The sequence below is a fragment of the Corythoichthys intestinalis genome, chromosome 3 (assembly GCF_030265065.1).
Source record: "Corythoichthys intestinalis isolate RoL2023-P3 chromosome 3, ASM3026506v1, whole genome shotgun sequence".
Taxonomy (NCBI): Eukaryota; Metazoa; Chordata; class Actinopteri; order Syngnathiformes; family Syngnathidae; genus Corythoichthys; species Corythoichthys intestinalis.
In genome coordinates, this window is record NC_080397.1 from 38,370,263 (window position 1) to 38,394,912 (window position 24,650).

At 40.5% G+C, this 24,650-nt stretch overlaps 2 protein-coding genes across 3 annotated transcripts in view; one reads left to right on the plus strand and one right to left on the minus strand.

Annotated features, from left to right (window-relative positions):
* si:dkey-91m11.5 (PH_BCR_vertebrate and RhoGAP_Bcr domain-containing protein) overlaps positions 1-8,894 on the minus strand; it is an 83,304-nt gene extending 74,410 nt beyond the window's left edge. Inside the window, exons 1-2 of one of the 2 annotated variants that reach the window (XM_057830982.1) lie at positions 8,610-8,894; positions 7,113-8,452 (exon numbers count right to left, since the gene is read on the minus strand). In XM_057830982.1, the coding sequence (XP_057686965.1) occupies positions 7,113-8,439 (1,327 nt within the window). In that variant the 5' untranslated portion in view covers positions 8,440-8,452; positions 8,610-8,894. The remainder of the gene's footprint in view (positions 1-7,112; positions 8,453-8,609) is intronic. The other variant, XM_057830983.1, reaches the window with a different exon arrangement.
* A 500-nt stretch (positions 8,895-9,394) lies between these two features.
* Positions 9,395-24,650, plus strand: part of ift81 (intraflagellar transport 81 homolog) — a 42,259-nt gene continuing 27,003 nt past the window's right edge. Inside the window, exons 1-6 of the mRNA XM_057830985.1 lie at positions 9,395-10,025; positions 10,095-10,198; positions 10,269-10,449; positions 10,533-10,622; positions 23,668-23,733; positions 24,042-24,152. Coding sequence (XP_057686968.1) covers positions 9,882-10,025; positions 10,095-10,198; positions 10,269-10,449; positions 10,533-10,622; positions 23,668-23,733; positions 24,042-24,152 — 696 coding nt within the window. The 5' untranslated portion in view covers positions 9,395-9,881. The remainder of the gene's footprint in view (positions 10,026-10,094; positions 10,199-10,268; positions 10,450-10,532; positions 10,623-23,667; positions 23,734-24,041; positions 24,153-24,650) is intronic.

A 24,650-nucleotide genomic window follows, 5' to 3' on the forward strand; every position in this document is an offset into this window, starting at 1 on the left:
ACGACCGAGCAGAACAACCCGGAGGACGCCCGGGATGCCAGGTGCTAGACAACCGAGCAGAACGACCGGGACCACCAGTGCAACGGACGATGATGTTGGGTCTGTGCTGCTCGCCGAGCAGAGACAGGCGGCGATGAGGAAAAAGTTTACCCCGGCTGTCGCTGCCACAACAGCGTCATCTCTCAGTTAGTTATGTGTAAATAAATTGCTACCTTGCTATCAAAAGCTCTATTTGTCTTGTTGTTCATGTTATTTTGTAAAAGGAAAACATTATTCAGATGTTTGGGATGTAACTAAAGCAAAAAGTAGCTGTGTTAAAGTCATGTTTGAAATGTATGCTTTCACAAAAAGCTCAATTTCTCAGTTTTTTCATCAGAAATTGGAAAATTGCTCAAGCTAAGCAATTTTCTAATGCTGATTTCTAAAGAATGGAAAAAGATATGAACTAACTTTTTTTCCCTGCTGAAAGAAGAGAGTAATCTTTCTTTTGGTGGGTTCCATGTTTACATAGCAATAGAACAGAATTTTCTGTGGGCCTTGCAAAATCAGTCAAAATCAAGTAAAACGGCCGGGAGCGGAGGGGGTTGCACCAGTGAAAATAGCTGGGAGTGAATGAGTTAAAGTTAATGATGACTGACAGACACTAAGGTTTGATCTTGCCAGAGACGATTGTAAGTCGAAACTTGAAAGCGTGGCATATGTCTATCATCATTTAACTCGTTAAACAGTTGCTGTGGCAACTCATTGTGTGTAAGTGAGAAGCTTGAGGGGATTTGAATGGACTCACTCATTGAAGGATTTAATAAACACAAGCATTTTTTTTACTTTATTCTTGTTTAAAAATAATTCAGTGGGACAGTAACATGTTTAAAACTTATCATAATTATTACATTTCAAGTGCTTAAAAACCATTCATTAAAATATATACATTTATACTTTGGGGAAAAAACTGAAAAAACATCTTTTATATATATCTTTCTAATGCTAAATCTGAATACATATATTGAACACGCAAAAAAAAAAAAAAAACTTTTTTGGGGGGGTGCTCTACTTCACGGTTTTTAGTTTATCGCGCCGGGTTCTGGTTCCCATTAACCGCGAAAAACGAGGGATCACCATATCAGGTTTAGACTCTCAAATCATTTTCAAAATAAGAATAGTAAAAATCACTACTTCCACTATAAACTCATTGACTGCCATTGAAACATCCTTCACTGACAGTTTTCCCAATTCAGATGGATTGGACATCTTTTGCCCTCCATGGCAGCCAATGAGTTATTTCTAATGTAAAATGAATTGTTTGCTTTGCCTCCAGTTTGCAGCACTGATTGTCAAATAAGAACGAGAAGCAACGCTGAACCAGATTGAACGTATTGTGCATTGCAATGGTCCCAGAGGCGTGCTAGCTTACACTTCACGCCGATTAGATCGCGCGTGATCTGCTTGTTTGTCACATGCTTTGTGTCGAAGAGCTTTGGACTGGATCACCTTATATAACAACACATTCTGTGCATCTGCCTTAATCCAACCCGCGCTGGATAATTTTTGAGAGGCAGAGGAAAACAATTTCCTGTATCCCAATCCCTTATTGCAGAATTTTTGGCTTCAACCTTGATACATGGGGAATTAACAAGCAACAACAATAAAAGTCCTTAACTATCTCCTGACTTCTGTCCATAACATTCCCAAGTTGGCCAAAACTGTCTTCTTATCCCACTTAAAATTGTTATATTGTTACCAAGTCAATACTTGCTAACAATGACAGATTCTGCTATTGTGTTCATGCATTACAACAGGAAGCACTGATGGCTAGCATTTCGATTGGAAGCCGTGTGACACATTTTAAGCCACTCAATCCTCTTTTTGAGTGAGTTGTCAGGGATTTTCCTTTCCCACCTCCAACGACAAAAGAGACTCCCTAAATTTATCACGCTAGACAAACCCCTTTAAGTTAATGACTCGGAACCAAGGACAACAACACTGATGTGTGCTGACACAAAAACACTCAAGAGTGGACCAGGCCAAAGTGACTAGGGAGCCTGGGGGCAGGCACTGCCTATGTCATGGCCTTTCATTGAGTGCATTCTCTAGCACTCCGTGGGCCACAAGCAGAATGGGGTGAAAAGGAGCACGGGTCATTTTAAGAAAACAAAAACATACTAAGTCTCTTAATCTCTATCAGTGATCAAGGCATCATGTCAATCAATTCCCGTTTTTGCGAGTTATGACAATTACATGGTAAAAAAAAATATTTTCCCACTGTTGTGTTGTGCTGGGAAAAAGCTGATTAAAGCTGCAAAGAATTAACATTCATTACCAGGCTTTGGGGAGAAAATGTATTACTGCTCATTATGGTGTGAAGAATATGCATTTCATCAAGCCTGGCCAAGCTTTTGTAGGTCATCTCATTACATTTCCCTTCTCTGCAGGTTAACAGAATCATGATGATGATAATAATAAACTGCATAATAATCCTGGCCACAATACATTCGAGGCTGTATTTGGTATGCTGGGCAGTCATTTCATTTCATTCCCTCTCCCTGCTCTTTGTTCCCCAGGCAGGCAGTGCACGTGCACTGGAGTTGCTTATTAAATTTAACGATGTTGACTGAAGTTTGTGTTTGATCTTGCCAGAGTCACGGCTTCAAAAGCGCCGCATGCATCAATCATCGTTTAACTTGTTAAACGGTTGCTGTGGCAACTCATTGTGTGTAAGTGAGAAGATTTGAGTATACTCACTCAATGAAGTGCTGCCTTGGAACAGACAGGCTCTGTCTGCACATTGCGTGGGCGGGGGGATAAGGAAGCGCGTGCTGGAATTAACGTGTGTGTGAGCCCCCCGCCCCCCCCCCCCCCCTCCCGGTAACGCCCCTGTTTCATCTCCATTTAGCAGCTTTCCCCAATTGAGTTTAAGTTCTGCTAAAACTCAAACAACATGAGTGGAATCATTTTCTCATTGTTTTGCATATAACGAGAGAGAGTCTAGTGGAAGGCAGTCAGAGTCACTCATGCTGAACACAGCCAAAGACATGGTGCCCATAGGCTATATATGCAACCTACTTCCGCATTTGGAATTTCAAGCACTTCCTTCCAAGTCGAGTGCATGGAAAAGGGGACGTAAAAAAGCCAGACCTTACGGAACCACAAAAGATGACAATATGTTATGTTTAGGCTTTGTATCGTGTCTGTTCAATAAATTAAAATGCCTGCATTTAACTTCAAACTATCACGTTTTCAACCAATGTGCTGCTATTTATTGTGGCCTTCACAGTAAGCCTGTTTACCTATTTCTGGGTTGTGATGTTCCGCCTATACCGGATTTAAACATATAGCAGAAGCAGTGATTTATCAGCTTGTTCTCAATTTTTGGCTTGAGGTATGTGCATCCAAGCAACAAATATCTTACCGTCTCCTTGGCTCACGCCTTTTAACAACACTGCATGACAAATGAGTGTGAGTGGGTTGCTGTTTCTCTTCTACAACAGACAAGGATCAGATGAGAAGAGTCTAGCGGTCTAACAGTTCTTAAGGTTTTTTTTTTATTATTTTCAAAAGGATTGTGTTTACATAGACTTATTTTCAGATTATCTGGAAAGAAAAAAAGGAATATTTCTGCGACATGATACATTTTATTGCTGAAGGTAATGCTGTTACAAAGCTTGTTTGGTAGGGGAGCTTTGGGTAAGATGAGCCACTTTTTACTTATGTTGCCCCTCACATAACGAAAAAAATACACAGAGGCAGAATCACAACATATTCTTCTATTTCAGGATGTGTCCTACTAAACGAACTTCTCAGGATCGATTTCTGACAAATTATGACCTTTAAAAAAATGAACCATATGTGTTTTTACTGCTTACCATTAACAAATCAATTGATTTTGAAGCAATTTAGCCATGACATCAAGACTAACTATTCAATATTCCAATTTCCAGTTGTAAGGGAACACAAACTGTTGCTCCCGCCTTGCAGTCCCTCCAGCCTTTTGAGGTTAAGGGAACTTTTTCAGTACATCACTCCGAGAGAAAGAAGCATCATCATTTTCCTTGAATGCAAAGGTGGGTTTCTTACTGCCAGTGATTCCTCAGATCCTTCTGAGAAATCTGACACTCACCTCATTGCCAACAAGGCTGTTGACTAAGCCAATATAATGATGGCTCCATTTTCCCCATACCCACCATTTTGGGGGAAAAAAACAGGTGAGCTTGGAAATTCATGATAATTTTCAGCAAAGTGACTCACATGATTTTATAGGTTACAAAATCACCAACATGTACAACAAAGGCAATTGTTTTAAGACTGCAAGGGAAGCTCAGCTTCCCCCAAAATGTCAAAAAATAAGAGATCAAATCTATACTGTTGTGTGTACATGTCATCGACTAAATATGCGCTACAATGTGCTCAAATCTTGTTCAGAATCAGCTTCTCGTCACTGTTTACCATGCCACTTGCTTTTCATTCATTCACGCAGCCTAACAGTCCTTTACACCAGTGGTCCCAATCCTTTTTTGCACCATGGACCGGTGTGATGTGGGCCTTTTTTGACGGGCCCGAGATGTGTGGCAGAAAATTACAGTAAATATAAAATAACATGACGGAGCTAAAAACGAACATTAACTCATTTGCTCCCAAAAACGTATAAATACGTTCTATTTTTAATTGCTTCAGTGTCCCAAAAACGTATATATACGTCTTTTGCGTTTTTTTTCACAATCTCATCTATAGGTTCCCATGTATCCCAGATAGAATGCACAAAGCTCAAAACCCATTTTAAAGCAATAAAATTGGCCACTGGAGGGCAGTAGCGCATTTGATAAGACCCGCAACCCTATTCAACGGCTACCAACGGCCAAGCTGCACAGCCGGGGAGAGGGTGGAAGACGACCGTTGGATGACAGGCGCTGGACGACCGAGCAGAACGACCGGGACCACTAGATGCCGTACAATCCGTGCTACTCGCGAGCAGAGCCCGCAGAGACTAAAAAAAATTCATCTTTTTGAAACAGGAGGCAATGAGGGGAAAGTTTAACCCGCTGTTGCGGCCAACACAATTTCATCTTTCAGTTAGTTATGTCTAAATAAATTGTTACTTTGCTATCAAAAGCTCTATTTGTCTTGTTGTTTGTTTTTTTGTAAAAGGAAAACATTATTTAGATGTTTGGGATGTAACTAAAGCAAAAAATAGCTGTGTTAAAGTCAGTTATGTTTGAAATGTATGCGTTCACAAAAAGCTCAATTTCTGTTTTTTCATCAGAAATTGGAAACGTGCTCAAACTAAGCTATTTTCTAATGCTGATTTCTAAAGAATGGAAAAAGATATGAACTTTTTTTTCTGCTAAAAGAAGAGAGTCTAATCTTTCTTTTGGTTGGTTCCACCAAAGATTTCTTTGCTTTAGTGATACGGTTCGCCACGAGGTATGATGCACACAGTGCATTCGCTTTTGTTGCCTCATTTGCTAGCTTTTAGCCACATATTATGCAGAACGGACTAACCTCTTCTGGCTCTGCAAGTGGCCTTTTCCCCATAAAAAAAAAAAAAAACTGTCCAAAGACGTAGCCGCCCGCAGCACACACCAACAGCAGCTAATGTTACCGTTTACATTGATTGAGGTTGGCTTCTATAGGTGTGCAAACACCCCAGTAATGGCGGGCAACCGCCAGAGGGCTGCGTACACGAACCTCTACTCTGATTAGTCAAGAGGCACTGGCCAGATTGCGGATGTTAACAAATTATTTATTATGTCTCCGCGGCCCGGTAGCAAATGCACAAAGGACCAGTAGCGGTCCTCGGCCAGGTGTTTGGGGATCACTGCTTTAAACAGTGGAAAGTTGTGGTTCTCAAGAGTTGAGAGTACATTGTTCCACTACAGCGAAACAAACGAGTCAAGGCTGGGTTTATCCAGCCCATCGTACGCTCTGCGTCCCTGGGGGTCTATGGGCAGTGGGCTGGGCTCAGCTGGCCCAGATGCTCTGGTCCTCTGCATGATGATTGAATGATCTGTCTGAGGCTGAATCCCTTTTTAACTGACAGGGAAATGAGCGAATCATTGATTTTGTCGTAGGGAGGCATTTTTCAATTTTCATTCTGTTGTTTTGAGTTGAACCAGAGACTTTCATAATCATCCTCACGACACTTAATTTGTTAAAAGCGACTAACGAAAAATCGAGCTTACTTCTGGTGTTTTTTTTTTTATTGTAGCTGCTTGTGTTTAGAGACTTGATTTCTTGCGGTCTTGTTTCTGTCCCTACCAAGCTGGTGCCACTGAGCCCCTCCACCGTCACAAAGCACTCACACGGCGGACACAGTTTGAGCTACCCCTCATTGAAAGACCAGCACCCGTCAATGATGTACAATATATAATTTTTGACCTTGATGAATTTTTCTTATATTACCTGTTATGCAGATAATTTACTTTGAAAGTGAAAAATATTTTTTGTTTGAAATAAGCACTCATTCTTATCCCATGTGCTTTTCTTTAACAAAGCAAGACAGAAATTATGGGTCTTCCTGGATTTATGATCACATGACAAAGCTTGTGTACAGTTACCAAGAGATACAAAGGGTGGGTCATCTGGCTCAGATCACCCCAATGTCCCCACTGTACATATATATATATATATATATATATACACTTTGTAACATTTACTTCAATGTTAAAATATATTTCTTTTATCCGAAACATTGTATATTTTATTGAGTGTTTTATCAAGGGGGGAAAACAATGACAAACTTTTTGGAAAAATGGCAGTCATTTGCTCATACTTTAAGCAAAGAGTGGAATCTATTAAAATTGTATTATTTCTTTACATTAACTACAGTCAATACTACATTAGTATTATTAATGTACTTTTCAAGTAGTATGACTGTGAGCAAGATTCAACCCAGCTGAACTAGTGAACTTAATGGACAGACCTGCTGACTCCATTCAAACAGCAAAATGGTTTTCTGGAGAAAGTTTGATATACATATTGTAGATGATAGTACTTCATTGACTCATTATCACTGAAATAATATTTCCCAAAATTAAATTAAATATTTCATGATAAACACAAATACTAATGTGGTTAATTGTTTCAGAGAAAAAGCCCAAAGAGTACTTTCGCAGACTTACCCAGATCGCCTTGAACACTGTTGTCATGGGAGGTCCTGCTAGATGTGGTGGACTCCCCATCACTGGGCCAAGGTTGGCCTGCTTTATGTCCTCTGATCTGTTCGGTCACCTCCACCTGCTGCTTCAGACGTTTTTGGGAGATGGGTGTGGGTGGGCTGCTGCTGTCAAACGACTGCTGGGAAGGTGAGCGACTTTTGTTTCTGAACATCGGATAGGTGGTGGGACTGGGAGAAATATGGCTGGACTGGCTTGAGGAGAAGTCCTCCTCACTTGATGTCAAGTTCTCATTGGAGCTGCAGTCTGGTGTGTATCCTCCTCCTCCGTCGTCTTCAAAGCCGCTGGGAGAGCAAGAGCGTCGTGGCCATGTTAGGTGAGTGTTCTCGTCTATGCTGTGGTCTTTAATGTGGATCACCCGAGTGTCTCCCTCAGCCATCATCCCCCCAACATACACGCTAGTGTACGGTTGGCACTCAATTGGCTGTGGCTCAGATTTCCCTCCAGTGGAACCATCTTTCAGGAAGTGATGGGTGACCTCTGGTTCGTCATATGACCCGGTGTAACTGCATGTCCCCTCCGTGGACCGGCCCCTCTGAAAGCACTTGTTTATGTCCCCTGTGGTGGCTGACAGGTTCCCTGGTACAGAATAAAGAGTCCTCTTGCGTTCCATCTGCATGGCCTGACAGCCAAGTGTGCTGATCTTTTCTGAGACATCCTTGTCGTTAACTTTAACCAGTCCTCGTTCATAATGGTATTCCATATTCACGTAGAAAGGTTTGTCTGGCCCTCCAGTCACCGAAAACCCTCTGCCATCACCACCTGTGTGAGAGTTGGCTCTCCTGATGCGCTCAAAGTTGGATCTCAGAGCCGCCACTGAACCCGGTCCTACCGGGAATTCGGAAAAGTCTGACTCTTGCCGGGCAGGTGTCTCACCGGTTTTCTGTTTGGCAACCTCAACCTCTCCTTCTGTATCTGGGGACCGCTTACCTGTCTTCCCAGGTGCTGTCTGTGGCTGTACTACTAACACTTCCTCTTTGTGAGACATCTGGATGTCTGGCACTGCGGGAAGGTCTCCATCACTTGTCTGAGGAATCCTTTTAAACCCCCATCGCTGGCCATCATAGGACTTTCTCTCTTTTGCCAACAGGGTCTGCAGGTAGATCATCCTAAACCGTTCTTTGTTTACTTCCTTCTCCAATTCTTTGATGGATGTCTTACATTTGTCCAACTCCTGTTCAATATCTCCCATAGAATTCAACTCCATACATGGCGGATCAGATTCAGGAAACTGGGCTTTCCAAGCCTCCACAAACCCTACTGGTTCAACCATAGTTGTACTTCTACTGTAGACAAATACTAGTCACAAAAAATTAAAGACAAAAATCCCTGCAAATAATACAGTGAACCTAACTTTCTATGTCTCAAAATCTCCATGGTGCGTTGGGAAAATTGTGGATCCACATTCACTTAATAAAGAAAATCTGCTTAGTCTTTACTTACAGTCACTTGTCCAATTCCTTTGGTCCTAGTGGCTCGTCCGAGAAATATGAAGTTTTTCTTGAAGTATTTTGTTCAAACGCTCATTCTCTAAAGAGCCTTCGTCTTCTGTGTTCGCTGTCAGACAGAATCGCAGTACTGGTGGTGTTTTGGCCACAAGTCGAAGAGCAGCAGCAGAAGAGGCGGGGCATCCCTGTGTGAATACACGTAACAAAGTTAAAATGAATACGATACAAAGCTTACTTTACTTTTAACAAATGAGACTTTCAGAAAACCACGCGTGTAGTAAAGACAGTTTTTTTTTTTTTATGTAGCTGCCTTTGATGTTGTTGAAGGGGTGGGGAAATAATTGCATTTGCAAAGACAACTTTTATTCACGTAACCTTTCACCATAATCGTCTTCTGAAACATTTCCGCGTGATTCGGGAACAACATCACGCTGTGCACGGATTAGATTTAATACTCAAAAAATCGTGCTGCAAATGTAAAACAGGTGTCAACACCGCCATCTTACGTTTAAAGTTGAAACGGACACAACATTGAGTTGAGTCACACGTTCACAAAAATGAGTGTTGAGTTAGCTTTTATTTATTTTTATATATTTATTTTTTATTCAGTTCATATGTGTGTATATCTCTTTGTGCTTTATTTAGAGATTTATTTATAATTTTGAAATATTTTAAAGCTTCAATCCGGTTGGCTACCAACCCGGAACACTTTTCAGGTATCCACGGTAACTGTACCAACGCGGAGTGATATTGATGCATTCTGGTTTCACATGAAAATCAGGATTTTCAACCACCAATCCAAGATGAGGACAAGCGTAGACAGATAAATGGATGAAGGGATAGTTCGAAAAAGTAAATAAGAGCTTGTTATTGTACACCATGTGTCATTTTTAAATACTGTGGAGGTATATTAATTTATGTGACACTCGGATTATATGTATTTGAATAATTTTATATGTGCGTTTGTGGAGATGAAGTCAAGTCTTGTATTTCATAAACCCTTGATTGATTTGGAGGCACAAGCACTGTATTCTCATACACGTTTTACGCATGATGTTGAGCTTGAAAGACGTCTGTGAAGACAGAAATACTAACAGTATTTAGCGAATGTTGGTTGAAAGTAGAAATTCCGACCTTTTTATTTCCCGTAAATGCACCAGTTGTATTTCGAGGCAGACGTAGAAAACTAGCTTAGCTTAGCCAACGACAGAAGCAGAAATTCAAAGGTTTATAGCGGCTTTATAAAGTCGCCCGGAAGCGAGACACGATGAGTGAGCAACTCAAATTTATTGTCGAACAATTGAACAAAGACCCGTTCAGGAAAAACTTTAATCTCATCACATTTGACTCCCTGGAACCGATGCAACTGCTCCAGATCTTAAATGACGTTTTAGCTGAAGTAGACGCAAAGGTAAGGAATGTGCCTTTTGTCGCCTGTTGTTAGGCCAGGCCATTTTAATAAATCAAGTCTTATTTTCAGCAAGCTATTGATATTCGCGAGGAAATGCCCGAACAAACTGCGAAGAGAATGTGTGCTCTACTTGGGATGCTGAAATACAAACCGCCTGGCAACCAGTCGGATCTGTAAGTTTTTATTAATGCACTATTTTGCCCGAAAGGGGAAATTTCTAATTCATACCATGTTTCGTTTTAGGAGCAGCTTCAGACAAGGTCTTGTGGTTGGCAGCAAACCTGCTGTCCATCCCATCTTGCATTGGCTGCTGCAGAGGGTCCCAGAACTGAAGAAGAGGGCTTATTTAGCTCGCTTTCTTGTTAAACTTGATGTTCCCGCAGAGTTCCTGGCGGACGACGTTATCAGTGATACATATCACCAGGTATTTAGCACCCAAACTCACTTTAAATGTGTGAGTGTGAAGCTCAATGTCAAAAGCGTCAATGCAATGATGTACGTTCTTAGTATGAAGAACTGGTGGAAGGATTTAAGACCAGTCATAAGGAATGTGAGCAGCTCAGGACATCAGGCTTTTCCACAGCAGAAATCAGAAGGGTAAGTACAACTTTTAAAGACCAAATGTGAAGTAATTTCATAACATACCAAATAGGGTCACAATTAAAGTAATTAAACATTGTCCAACAAATAAAGCATGAAAAAATAATTTATATGTTGTATATTTGACAAAATAATCGCGTTTCCGAAGTTCGAGCCTGAAAGGGGACGAACCCGGAAGTGATACGTCACACCGAGAACAGCGATGGCAGCGCTCCATACGGCCGCCATACGAAGCCCTTCAAACAATGATTCAAACAGCCCGGCAGCTCTCGTGCATACAAAATAATAATATAAAAACGTTGGGGGGAAAGAAGGAGATGAGTCGTTGATGGCTTTCTCCACTTTATTGTGGCAACATTAAGAAAACAAAATAATAGCGGACTGCCGCCACATTCAACCGCAAAGTTTTGCTTCTCGTTCATCTCACCCCGTCGCCCCCTACTACTCACAGCTCTCCAGTCCCAGCGTCTCTTAAACGGATCGTGCATAGTGTCTTGTTATGAGCTTTTTGTTGACAAAGGTATCGAACACACGACGTGCTGACAACTTTGTTTCTTTATTAACACATGGAGCTAACAGTACGAACACAGCTTGGGGCTCTCGGCAGGCTGTGCGGAGCGATAGATAGAGCCTGTAGAAGTGGCGTCTAATGGCGTGAGGAAATGTAGTTTTTTCTCACAAGCGAACAGATTACAAAGCACCACTTCAGTGTTGACCCGAGACTACATTTCCCATGATTCACTGCGTGACCTGCACCGCTCGCTGATTCGCTGCGAGATTGACTCAATGGCTACGCTAAACCAACACGCTAGTTTTCAGCTGTCACCTGTCAGCGGCTCTCGTAAAACACAAACTAGAAGGCTATCACAGGGGTTTTCAACCCAGTCCTCAAGGCACACTGTGGGTCCTGGTTTTTGTTCCAGCCGATCCAGCAGAGACAGTTGAACCAATGAGGCTTCTGCTAAAACAAGCCACACCTGACTGCAATCAACTGATTGCACTTGTAAAACACCAGATTGGGGAAAAAGTGTTGTCATCTTGTTTGGTAAGAATGAAATCCTGCACCCACAGTGTGCCTTAGTGGAATAGGTTGGGGACCCCTGGGCTATCATGCGATCACCGTGAAAGAGACGCCGAACCGTCCAAAAGCAATGCAATGTTTGAAGCATGAAGGTGGAAATACCTAATACAAATACAAATAAATGTGCACAAACTCACCGGCGGTGTGTGTCTCTTGCGGCAACGTGACCGTGAATTACCGCGACGCCGACCCGCTTATGTGCACATCCACACCCCTTTCCCGATTGACAGTGGATTAACCCTTTCGGACAAAATCGTAGATGACGCACTATTTAAACACGCTTAAGCTAGCGAACGCAACAACAACTATGATCGGGGATTGCCACGAGTTAGCTTTCGGCTAACGTCGCTAGCTTCTACTGTTCATTCCACAACAGTTGGCAGCTCTGGTTTGACAAAGTCATCAGTCATCTATCCAAAAATCACACTTACTTTTTGGCAAATCCTTGATCATAAGCAGACCGGTTGAGGAAGCAGGCATCTTCGAAGTGTTTGCAGCAGAGAACACTACTCGATGATGGCGTGAAATTCATTCGCTTAGTGCGAACAAAAGATGTCCATTTACGTGCCCTGCTATCCTTCAGCCACTCATACAATTTTTCTTTAGATTGAGAACAATACATCGCCACACACTGCCGTGGCATTTTACCAAGAAGCAATGCAACAATACTGTGTGTATGGCGGACTTCCCTCGCAGTTCTCGGTGTGACGTCAATTCCGAAGATTTCCGAAGATTGTCGAAGAAAAGCATTTTCGTTGTCAAGGGCGTTGCTATGGGTTAAACAAAGAATCTGGAAGGGTTGCGTTAAAAAAAATAACGAAAATATGCTTATAATTGTTAAGCCATCGACATTATTCAAAAACATGGTTGGCCAACCTTACTTCACATTTGGCCTTTAAGAAATTTCTGTCTAAATAGTGCTTCACAGAGATTGCTTACATGATAACATGTAAGCAAGTTATTCTATCAGGCATGAAAATCTGTCACCTTTCGGAGAAATTCGCTGTTTTGAAGTCAAAAAGGTTGACCTACGTGAACTGTGTAGATCCGAGGAGAAACTTTTTAAGGGAGGTTGGTCGGGAGATTTTTTTCTTTTCAATGCTAAGCTTGGCTTCACGTCGGCCATGAATGAATACCTAAAGCGCCATCACGCAGTTGTAATTCTGGAAGACGACAGAAGACAATTACAAGCTGGCAGATCGTAAGTCTAACTAACTAACTAGCTAACTAACTAACTAACTAACTAACTAACTAACTAACTAACTAACTAACGACATGTTTTATTGAAGATTCAGATACAGAGATTCATTTGTCATTGACACCAGCTCTCACAAGATGGCAACAGATGCAACGAAATTCCGTTCGATGAGTGAGCATCAGGCCACTGCAAACTTGGTTCTGCGCCGCCACTTCTCTCTCTTCTTCAGAAATTACAGAGCAAATTACAAGTAGACACGCATAAATCATACAACATAGCATGGGTAAGACACGACGCACAGGTCACGTGCAAAGATTTTTTTGTACAAAAAAAAGAACTACCAGTCATGGCTGGGGGGAGGGGGGGTGATAGTGAAAAAAAGGCGGTGGCAGACTGAAGGTGGGGGAGGTTGTGTGTGTGTGTGCGCCAGTGTATCAGTATTTGTATGTGTCTGTAGACAAAATAACAGTCGCAAGAGCCCTGCGACCGGCCTTGGGAAGAGATCAAGGGCAAAAGATAGGAACATCTGCATGGCTCTCCCCAGGAGAAGGAAGGGATGGGGGAAGATAAGGGAATTCGGGAAGGGAAAGGAAAATTGTAATCAAATTAAGCCGAATAAGTAATTTAATATGTCCAAATACTGTTGGTCTTCAGTCAAATTCGCACTCCTCATGGCGTAGGCGAGATCTCAGGTCCCTTAAGTCATTGCCAATAGTCGCTGTCTTTATCAACAGTTCAGTCACCTGCTCTGACAGTTCCTTCACCTGGCGCAAGATAGTATCCACTTTTCTCCTGCTTCCTCCGACCGAACCGTGAGTCCACGGAGCCAGTTCTCGGTCCGAGCCTCCACGCGGTCTTCCATGCCTTGAATCGCACAGTTTGATCCGTGGTCAATTTGTTGATGTCCTTGAAAGCTGCCGTCTTGGAAACTTTCCGGTATAGCAGGGCACCTCCTACGCCAAGTAGAAGGAACCCCACAACCATCACGCCAAACAGCCAAATATCCTCGATATCTTCCACGGACAGGACAGTAAGATTCATGGTTTCCAGTGATCCCATGAATCCCTCACGTAACCAGCGGCAAAGGTGCCTTCCAGGCAAAACGGCTCTCCTGGTGCACCGTGTCTTGTTGAAAAAAATCTTGTCAATTGCGCTGATAGACCAAAGAATCACATCCATTTTTGTATGAGAGACCAGCGCGGCTGATCCACAGAGGAAATACAAAAAAAGACAGACTGACTGACGAAGACGAATATAACAGCAAGCAGCAGCAGGGAGGAAAAACACGTCCGCACCCATCAAAGGCAGGAAGAAGAAGCTAAGCCTGTCGTGATATGCAATGAATCCATTTATCGCACTGTAAATAAAAATGAGGACGGTAATTGTCACGGCTGCACTTTATTGCCACGCGGGCACGTGCATACATTTGTGCATGCGTGCTGATGGCATATAAGACAACAGTTCCTTTCACAGATGTTTACTGGGGTCATCAACACGCCGTATAATTAAAATTCAGACATACAAAATAAGGAAACACATCTATATTAAACACTGCAAACGTTAGCATTGCTACATTGAGGCTAATGGAGAAAAATGACAATCGACTTTAGCCTGCTATGAAACATTGGCAGTCTTCTCCAAAAAGCAAACCTGCGGTTAAAAGGTGACGCTTCAAAATGAAAAATCGCTGGTTAACAGCATTTGCAAACGAAAAAAATGAAGAAAAAAATGATTACTGACACTACATGTAATGACAAATAGAGCTTTATTTGCGGAGTGTAAGGCTTACGATTAGCAGTTTAGCGTACTTCTGGTGAACATTTCAAAATAAAAGCACGTCATGTTTGTCATATAAATAACAAATTTCCGGAGGTAATCCTACATACTTCAGAATTCAGATTCTACACTAAGAATAGCTTTAAAATGACACCCTTTATGAAAAATCTGATTAGCAATGAATGATTATTACACTACTATTATGTATAGTAGTATGCTATAATATTAATGCTAGATATTTTTTTTAAGAATTGTTATGAATCATGTTGTAAAGGCGACGTCGGTGTTCTGAATCTGTTTACATTCCATTCTTTTGCACTAGTTAATGCTATCAGCATTTGACCTCATTGTTTATTTGTGATTTATTGTTATTTACGTGTTTATTTGTACTTTAATAAAGAATTTAAGTGTTCCAAAATGTTTTTGTGAATTTATAAGCATCATCAAAAGTTTCATTGCTAAATTGCTAAATTAGTAAAGAAAAGGGGGAAAAAATGATAGGCTAAATGAATAATACAAAATAAAATCTGTATTGATTTATACTAACTTTCACACTGCAAATTTATAATGTCTTAATCTGATAATTTTTCTTAAAACTAGTCGAATAATTTTCTCCATTTTGTTTTGAGTGTTAAAGGCTAGTTAACAGATTAATGTGTCAGATTAATTTATATTTACTTTAAGGAAATTAGAGCTGTCCCGACTAGTCGACATAGTCGACGTCATCGATGACGTAAATCCGTCGACGAGCACAACATCCCGTCGACGGTTAATGAAGGGTTAAAAAAATATATGCACGGAAAGTTCAGAATGTCGGATGCTCTGTATGCAAGCGGGGAATGCGGCACAAAGCCAAAAAAACCGCACCAGAGTGTCCAAAACATTGACTTATTTCAAAGAAACAAAGGAGCGTACACTCTTCCGTCCTGTCTCTTCAATGCCAAGCTTGGCTAAACGTCGGCCGTGAATAAACACCTCAAGCGCCGTAACCCAGTTTGTAATTTTGTTTTTTTGTTTTTTCATTTTTTGTACACCAGAGGGTGCTGTCGCCTTACTAAATAATAATGTTTCATTGACAATGGGCCTGTAAGCGCTATTAGTATTGTTCTTAATGCTAACTGAAAGGTTTATTTCATGTTATGGTTTATTTTATTCATTCATTCATTCATTCATTTTCCATGCCGCTTTTCCTCACGAGGGTCGCGGAGGTGCTGGAGCCTATCCCAGCTAACTCGGGGCAGTAGGCAGGGGACACCCTGAACTGGTTGCCAGCCAATTTTATAGTATAGAAAATTATATAAGGTTAAAAGGTCATAAATATATACAGTATATACAGTGATTACACTTAAGGGAGAGATTGTCAATGATAAGGTAATAAATTAAGGTAAAGGCAATTCATATAGGCAATTCATTGATATATAAATAAGGTTTAAAAGGAAAAAGGTGAAAAGTTTTCGTTAATTTCTAATTGTGTTGTTTTATTTGTGTGCACCATAGCTTTTACAGTGTGATTACATCAAGGATGGAATAAAAGTTGTAAACCATCAGTTTAAGAGACCATCTTTTCAATCAAGATGCTACACTAGTTAATTCTATCAGCATTTCAACTCATTGTTTATTTGTGATTTATTATTGTTATTTACGTGTTTATTTGTACTTTAATAAATAATTTAAGTGTTCCAATATGTTTTTTGTGAATTGATAAGCGTCAACAAAAATTTCATTGCTAAATTAGAAAACAAAACAACAACAACAACAAAAAATTTTTTTTAATTATTAGATTAGTCGACTAATCGTAAAAATAGTCGGCTGACTAATCGGGAGAAAATTAGTCGTTTGGGACAGCCCTAAAGGAAATATTACTATTTGTTCTTCTAAAGCCCAGACATCTAAAAGTTGGTCATTTTTCATCTAAATCAAGATAAAAATGCTTTCAAATAATGTTTTGAACAATATCTATTCTTTCTAAGTTTTTTTTTTTTAGATTAAATATACAAACTTTTTTGGCGTAAAATAAGTCTGTTAAGCTTATTTTCAGCTAGCTATTTTTCTTATTTCAAGAAATCTAAGCGAGTAAAATTTACTCGAAGCACTGGCAGATAATTTCACTTATTTCTAGTAGGTCTACACTGATCACAAGGGATTTAAGTGTCATTTATTTCTTTTATTTAATGAGGTGGGTTTTTGCAGTGTATATGTATTGGTTCAGGTGATAAACCGTTTGATTCAAACCTTTGTTGTCAAAAACTATTAAAGAAACATTTTGAAAACTTCCAGAGTAAAAGTCTGGATTTTATTAGCAAATTAAAATTGCAATATTTGAACACAAATTAAATTAACATACACAAGGAATACAAACTATCCAGGTATGCAAAAAAAAATTGTCTTAATACTACTCAAAATGGTCTGTCTAAATAAATTGGAATATCACAAAACAATTCTCAGTCAAGGAATAACAAAAATAAACTAGGCCTGCAAGCAGGACTGAACGGGCCCTCGCAATCTAGCGCAACTCGGACGTCACGCAACTCGGACTGTGTGCAGGTCAGGCTGGTGGCAGATCCTCCTCTCTAATTATCTCATTAGAACCTAACATGCTCGAAAGTCGCCTATTTACATTCCCACACCCAAGAGATAAAAACCCCTATTGGAGAGAGTACTACAAAAAAGGAGCCACTACTGAGCTGTGCAGCCAAGCCCTTATTCAAAACCCAAAATTAATCTTCTAACTCGGCCAATTCGACCAAGTGTGCCAAATACTGTGGCTCTATAAGCTGCCTGAGTCTCTGAAAAAAAATATTTCCTTTAAATGGCGAACAAAGGGTCGTCACGGCAACAGACAGAGACACGTGGACATGGGCCGTAAATAAGTATTTTAATAGGTCTTGAAACTACAATGACCAACCTGAAAAGAACTGAACATGTATTGGAAAAACGAGTGACTTTCTATTGCCACTAGTTGGCGCTGTAGGTTTGATGCAAATGACCCCTACAAGGCCCTTCAGGGTATGACTCTCAACAAGCACGGGAAGTTTGCCGCAGATATGTTGTATATCTGCCGAGTTATGACTGTTCAAAATTTTTGGAGAGAAAAATTATTGACAGTCATTTTCACTTTCCTGTTTGGACCCCTCCGCTTCAACGAAACTTCAATATTTTTCATCAGGCACCTGAAGACAGGTCTTAAGGCTTCCCTTATGCAGGTTTGAGGTCGATTAATTTTTTCCCTTGGAGGAGGAGTGTGTCACCGTAAAAAAGGGCATTTCCTGTTCCCACTAGGAGGCGCCAGGCACAAATGGTAAATTTTCAATCCAGTCGTGCTCAGGCTGGTATACCTCACACACATGGCAGATTTAAAATAGATTGAACGTTGTATGAGGGAGTTATCAGTCATTTTCCGAATTCGGTGTTTTGGCGAAAAAATGGCCGACTTTGGCACCCCGCCCAGGTCAGGCCCGTGAATGAAAACACACCATTTTGATAACTTAAGATTTCATATGCCTCATGAACAGTCTCGCCAATTTTGAGAATGATCAAACTAATTCCCTAGGTGCCAAGGTGTAAAATGTGCACACTGTAAATCGATAAAAAATTCACATTCAATCCAAAATACCCGATTTCCTGTTGGGTTTGGAATACGCATGCAAGAGACTTTTTGGAGCAGTTTTGTACAAGGTATTGACTCTCCGAATTTCATCCATCTACGTTGAAAAAACCTAAATGGAGAGGCCTTTTTGAAAATTTCAAGGGGGCGCCACTGAGCCATTTTGTTACATTTTTTCGTAACGTTGCAAGATTATTGAACGTTATGCAAAGCCGCATGTATGTCGAAATTTTTGTGAGTTTTCGTGCATGTTCAAGCCTCCAAATGTAAACTCCTACTGTTAACCGATAAAAATTTCACATTTGATCCAAAATACCCGATTTCCTGTTGGATTTGGAAAATGGGTGCAAGAGACTTTTTGGAGCAGTTTTGCACAAGGTATCAACTCCCCAAATTTCCTCACTCTATGTTGGAAAAACCCAATAGGAAAGGCCTTTTTTAAAACTTCTTTCTGTCGCCACTAGTTGGCACTGTAGAGTTGATGCAAATGACCCCTACACGAACCTTCAGGGTATGACTCTCAACAAACACGGGAAGTTTGGCGCAGATATGTTGTATATCTGCCGAGTTATGACTGTTCAAAGTTTTTGGCGAGACAAATTGTTGACGGTCATTTTCACTTCCAGTTTGTACCTCTCCGCTTCTACAAAACCTCAATATTTTTCATTAGGCACCTGAACACATGTCTTGAGGCTCCCCTGAAACAGGTTTGAGGTCAATAGATTTTTTTCCCTTGGAGGAGGAGCCTGTCTCGTAAAGAAGGCCATTTCCTGTTCCCACTAGGGGGCGCCAAGCCTAATGGGTAAAATTTAAATGCAGTCGTGTTCAGGCTGGGATATCTCATATACTTGCTAGAAATGAAAAAGATTGAACGTTGTATCACGGAGTTTTTAATCATTTTCTGAATTTGGTGTTTTGCCCAAAAATGGCCAACTTTGGGACTACGCCCAGGCCAGACCCTTGGATGAAAACTCACCATTTTGAAAACTTAAGATCTCATATGTCTCCTGTATAGTCTGACCAATTTTGAAGACGATCCAACTATTTTCTTCAGCGACAAGGTCTCAAATGTAAATCGATAAAATTTCGCATTTGATCCAAAATTTCCGACTTCCTGTTGGATTTGGAATATAGGTGCAAGAGACTTTTTGGAGCAGTTTTACGCAATGTATCGACTCACCAAATTTCATCATTCTACGTTGAAAAAACCTAATAGGAAAGGCCTTTTTGAAAATTTCAAGGGGGCGCCACTGAGCGATTTTGTTAAATTTTTTTGTAGATTATCAAAATTTACGCAAAGTTGCGTGTATGTGCAAATTTTGGTGAGTTTTCGTGCATGTTCAGGCCTCCAAACGTAAACTCCAACTGTGAACCGAAAAAATTTCACATTTGATCCAAAATATCCGATTTCCTGTCGGATTTGGAATATGGGTGCAAGAGGCTTTTTTGAACAGTTAGGCATAAGGTATCTACTCCCCAAATTTCATCGCTCTACGTTGAAAACCTGAGAGGAGAGGCCTTTTTGAAAATTTTAAGGGTCAAGGGGGCGCCACTGAGCCATTTTAAAAAATTTTTTCAAAACGACGCAAGATTATCAAATTTTACGCGAATCTGCACGTATGTGCAAATTTTGGTGACTTTTCGTGCATGTTCAGGCCTCCAAATTGGCCATTTTCATTTGCCATGAAGAAAGAAGAATAATAATAATAATAATAACTAGGCCTGCAAGCAGGACTGAACGGGCCCTCGCAATCTAGCGCAACTCGGACGTCATGCAACTCGGACAGTGTGCAGGTCAGGGTGGTGGCAGATCGTCCTCTCTAATCATCTCATTAGAACCTAACATGCGCGAAAGTTGCCTCTTTACATTCACACACCTAAGAGATAAAAACCCCTATTGGACAGAGGACTACAAAAAAGGAGCGAATAAAGGGTCATCACAGCAACAGACAGAGACATGTGGACATGGGCCGTAAAATAAGTATTTTAAAAGGTCTTGAAACTACAATGACCAACCTGAAAAGAACTGGACATATATTTAAAAAAATGAGTGACTTTCTATTGCCACTAGTTGGCGCTGTAGGGTTGATGCAAATGACCCCTACAGGACCCTTCAGACTATGACTCAACAAGCACGATATGTTTGGCGCAGATATGTTGTAGAAGTTATGACTGTTCAAAACTTGTGGTGAGACGAAATGGCTTCAGTCATTTTTACTTCTCCTGTTGGACCCTTCTGCTTCAACCAAACCTCAGTATTTTTCATCAGGCACCTGAACACATGTCTTCAGGCTCCCCTGATGCAGGTTTGAGGTGAATAGATTTTTTTTTCCTTGGAGGAGGAGCCTGTTTCGTAAAAAAGGCATTTCCTGTTCCCACTAGGGGGCGCTAGGCCTAATGAGTAATATTTCAATGCACTCGTGTTCAGGGTGGGATCCCGCACATACATGCCAGATATGAAAAAGATTGAACGTTGTTTCAAGGAGCTATTAGTCCTTTACTGAATTTGTCATTTTGCCGAAAAAATGGCCGACTTTGGCACCACGCCCAGGTCAGACCCATGAATGAAAACACACCATTTTGAAAAGTTTAGATTTCATAGGTCTCCTGAATTGTCTAACCAATTTTGAAGATGATCCAATTGATTCCCTCTGTGACAAGGTCTCAAATGTGCACCCTGTTAATTGATAAAAATTTCACATTCGATCCAAAATACCCGATTTCCTGTTGGGTTTGGAATATGGGTGCAAGAGACTTTTTGGAGCAGTTTTGCACAAGGTATCGACTCCCCAAATTTCATTGCTCTACGTTAAAAAAACCTAATAGGAAACGCCTTTTTGAAAAATTCAAGGGGGCGCCACTGAGCCATTTTGTTACATTTTTTTGTAACGTTGCAAGATTATCGAAATCCACACAAAGCCGCATGTATGTGCAAAATTTGGTGAGTTTTTGTGCATGTCCAGGCCTCCAAATGTAAACTGTACTAGAAATGGACAGAAATTTCACATTTGATCCAAAATACCCGATTGTCTGTTGGATTTGGAATATGGGTGCAAGAGGCTTTTTTGAGCAGTTAGGCATAAGGTATCTACTCCCCAAATTTCATTGCTCTACGTTGAAAAAACCCAACAGGAAAGGCCTTTTTTAAAACTTCTTTCTGTCGCCACTAGTTGGCACTGTAGAGTTGATGCAAATGACCCCTACAAGAACCTTCAGGGTATGACTCTCAACAAACACGGAAAGTTTGGCGCAGATATGTTGCATATCTGCCGAGTTATGACTGTTCAAAGTTTTTGGCGAGACAAATTGTTGACGGTCATTTTCACTTCCAGTTTGGACCTCTCCGCTTCAACGAAACCTCAATATTTTTCATCAGGCACCTGAACACATGTCTTGAGGCTCCCCTGAAACAGGTTTGAGGTCAATAGATTTTTTTCCCTTGGAGGAGGAGCCTGTCTCCTAAAGAAGGCCATTTCCTGTTTCCACTAGGGGCGCCAGGCCTAATGGGTAATATTTCAATGCAGTCGTGTTCAGGCTGGGATATCTCATAAACATGCTAAAAATGAAAAAGATTGAACGTTGGATCACGGAGTTTTTAATCATTTTCTGAATTTGGTATTTTGCCTAAAAATGGCCGACTTTGGGACCACGCCCAGGCCAGACCCTTGAATGAAAACACACCATTTTGAAAACTTAAGATCTCATAGGTCTCCTGAATAGTCTGACCAATTTTGAAGACGATCCAACTTTATCCTTCAGCGACAAGGTCTCAAATGTAAATCGATAAAATTTCGCATTTGACCCAAAATTTCCAGCTTCCTGTTGGGTTTGGAATATGGGTGCAAGAGACTTTTTGGAGCAGTTTTGTACAATGTATCGACTCACTAAATTTCATTGTTCTACGTTGAAAAAACCTAATAGGAGAGGCCTTTTTGAAAATTTCAAGGGGGCGCCACTGAGCCATTTTGTTAAATTTTTTTGTAGATTATCAAAATTTACGCAAAGTTGAATGTATGTGCAAATTTTGGTGAGTTTTCGTGCATGTTCAAGCCTCCAAACGTAAACTCCAACTGTGAACCGAAAAAATTTCACATTCGATCCAAAATACCCGATTTCCTGTTGGATTTGGAATATGGGTGCAAGAGGCTTTTTTGAACAGTTAGGCATAAGGTATCTACTCCCCAAATTTCATTGCTCTACGTTGAAAACCTGAGAGGAGAGGCCTTTTTGAAAATTTTAAGGGTCAAGGGGGCGCCACTGAGCCATTTTTTGACATTTTTTCAAAACGACGCAAGATTATCGAAATTTACGCGAATCTGCACGTATGTGCAAATTTTGGTGACTTTTCGTGCATGTTCAGGCCTCCAAATTGGCCATTTTCATTTGCCATGAAGAAAGAAGAATAATAATAATAATAATAATAATAATAATAATAATCCTTTGCATTACAATAGGGCCTTCGCACGTCTAGTGCTCGGGCCCTAATAATAATAATCCTTTGCATTACAATAGGGCCTTCGCACGCCTAGTGCTCGGGCCCTAATAAAACTGGAGCCTTCCTTCAGGTAAAACACTACTGCTTTTGTCCACAAGCACAGCCAAACTCAACAAAAAAATGAAAGCTCCTTTGAGTTGCCTGAAGACCACATAAATAAGATAAAAATAAAAATTGGAGAGAAGGGGGTAAACCTTAGTTCACTACATTTCTTACAGTATAATTAACGTTAACAGTAAAAAACATACAGGAGGAGATTTCTCCCAAAGCAGCTTCATCCTGGAGTTTGAGAATTTCACTGATTAATGTTATGCTAACTCTTATGCAGGTCAGACTTTCAGTAGCAAAGTTAGAGGTTTGTTCTCCATATTTACAACATTGACGTCTTTTTACATTACTTACAGTGGCTGCTGCTTGTGGGGAAAAAAACTTATAATATCCCTCGTCTTCGGAGGAGGTGACATGCAGTATTTCTGTCGCGGCTGTGGATGTGTGTGTGTGTGTGTGTGTGGGGGGGGGGGGTCAAGTCATCCGCCAATCAAACGTGCGTTTAGGGGGGAAAATGGACTGATACATGAAGCAGGTGAAAAGGTTCAATGTAATAATAGTAATAATAATACATTTTATTTATAACGCATAGTGAACGTACTACTACTAAGCACGAATAATGGTAGGGTCAATTATATCCTTACAACATAAGGGACGACAATCTAAATGACCTATATAACTGAAGTCAATATATAATGCAAATAAGTTTGCTTAAAAAGTTGGTGGGGACGAGTTGAGCATCCTGAAAAGTTGGTAGTGTTTTGTCCCGACCGTCCCTATGCAAACCTGACTGTATGTGAATGGGACAGCTTATCCAGTATTTTTGTTGTTTCCTTACAGGACATAAGTGCAATGGAGGAAGAGAAGGGCCCATTAATTAAACGTGTGGAAAGGTTGAAAAAGAGGGTGAGTCACCGTTCCAACGGCCTATTTGTTCTTGTAGTGCTCATAAGGCTTTAGGAACGTGTTAGGAATGAAAACCCAACCCTAATCATATATTATCAGCTTCTTTAGTAGATCTTGGCAGGGATTTGACACCTTGTAAAGTTGTTTTTAACAAGCCGGCCAAGTAATGGGCTGTTGATCTTACAACCAAGTCATTCCAAAAGGTGAAACATGATCTAGTATGTTGCGTGTGTATTTTTGAAAGCTGCTGGCCACCTTCAGATACGAGCCCTTACAAATATCCAACAGTGTACTTATCTCTCCACTAGGTGGAGTCAGTGTCCAACCATCAACAGATGCTGGAGCAAGCCAGACAGCTGAGAGTTGAAAAGAAGAGAGAAGAGCATTTGGCCAACCAGAAGCAAGAACAAAAGAACCAAGTAAACTTTCTCAATATTAATTCTTCATCGTTTTTCCTCATTAAATGGTAAATTAAATACCTTTCTTATCAATTGTAGATATATTCCCTTCTCATTTATTTAACAAAAACTATAATGTTTTGTATAAACTACTTACGTCACTTTAACTCCAACTTGTAAAAACAATGTATATTCAAAAAGAGAATACTGTTAGAAGTATTTATTTCATACTGATCTTTGCCTTTAATGTAGCTAGCTATTAAATGATGTGCAACAGAAAACCTTGTTAAACTAAAAACTGCAATTTCTGGAGAAATTACGATGGGGATTTGCTGTGGTAGATAGAGACCTATCATGGTCACTTCCTATTGATTTGGGGACATTTGGGGGACATGTCCTGTTGCATGGCTGTCAATGGCATCGACTTACCTGGGAGCCAGTTGAATGTCAATGGCCTATAATGATATGTTTTTTGTCAAAAATCACAACTACACAGGTTCTCCGCCATTGAAAATGAAT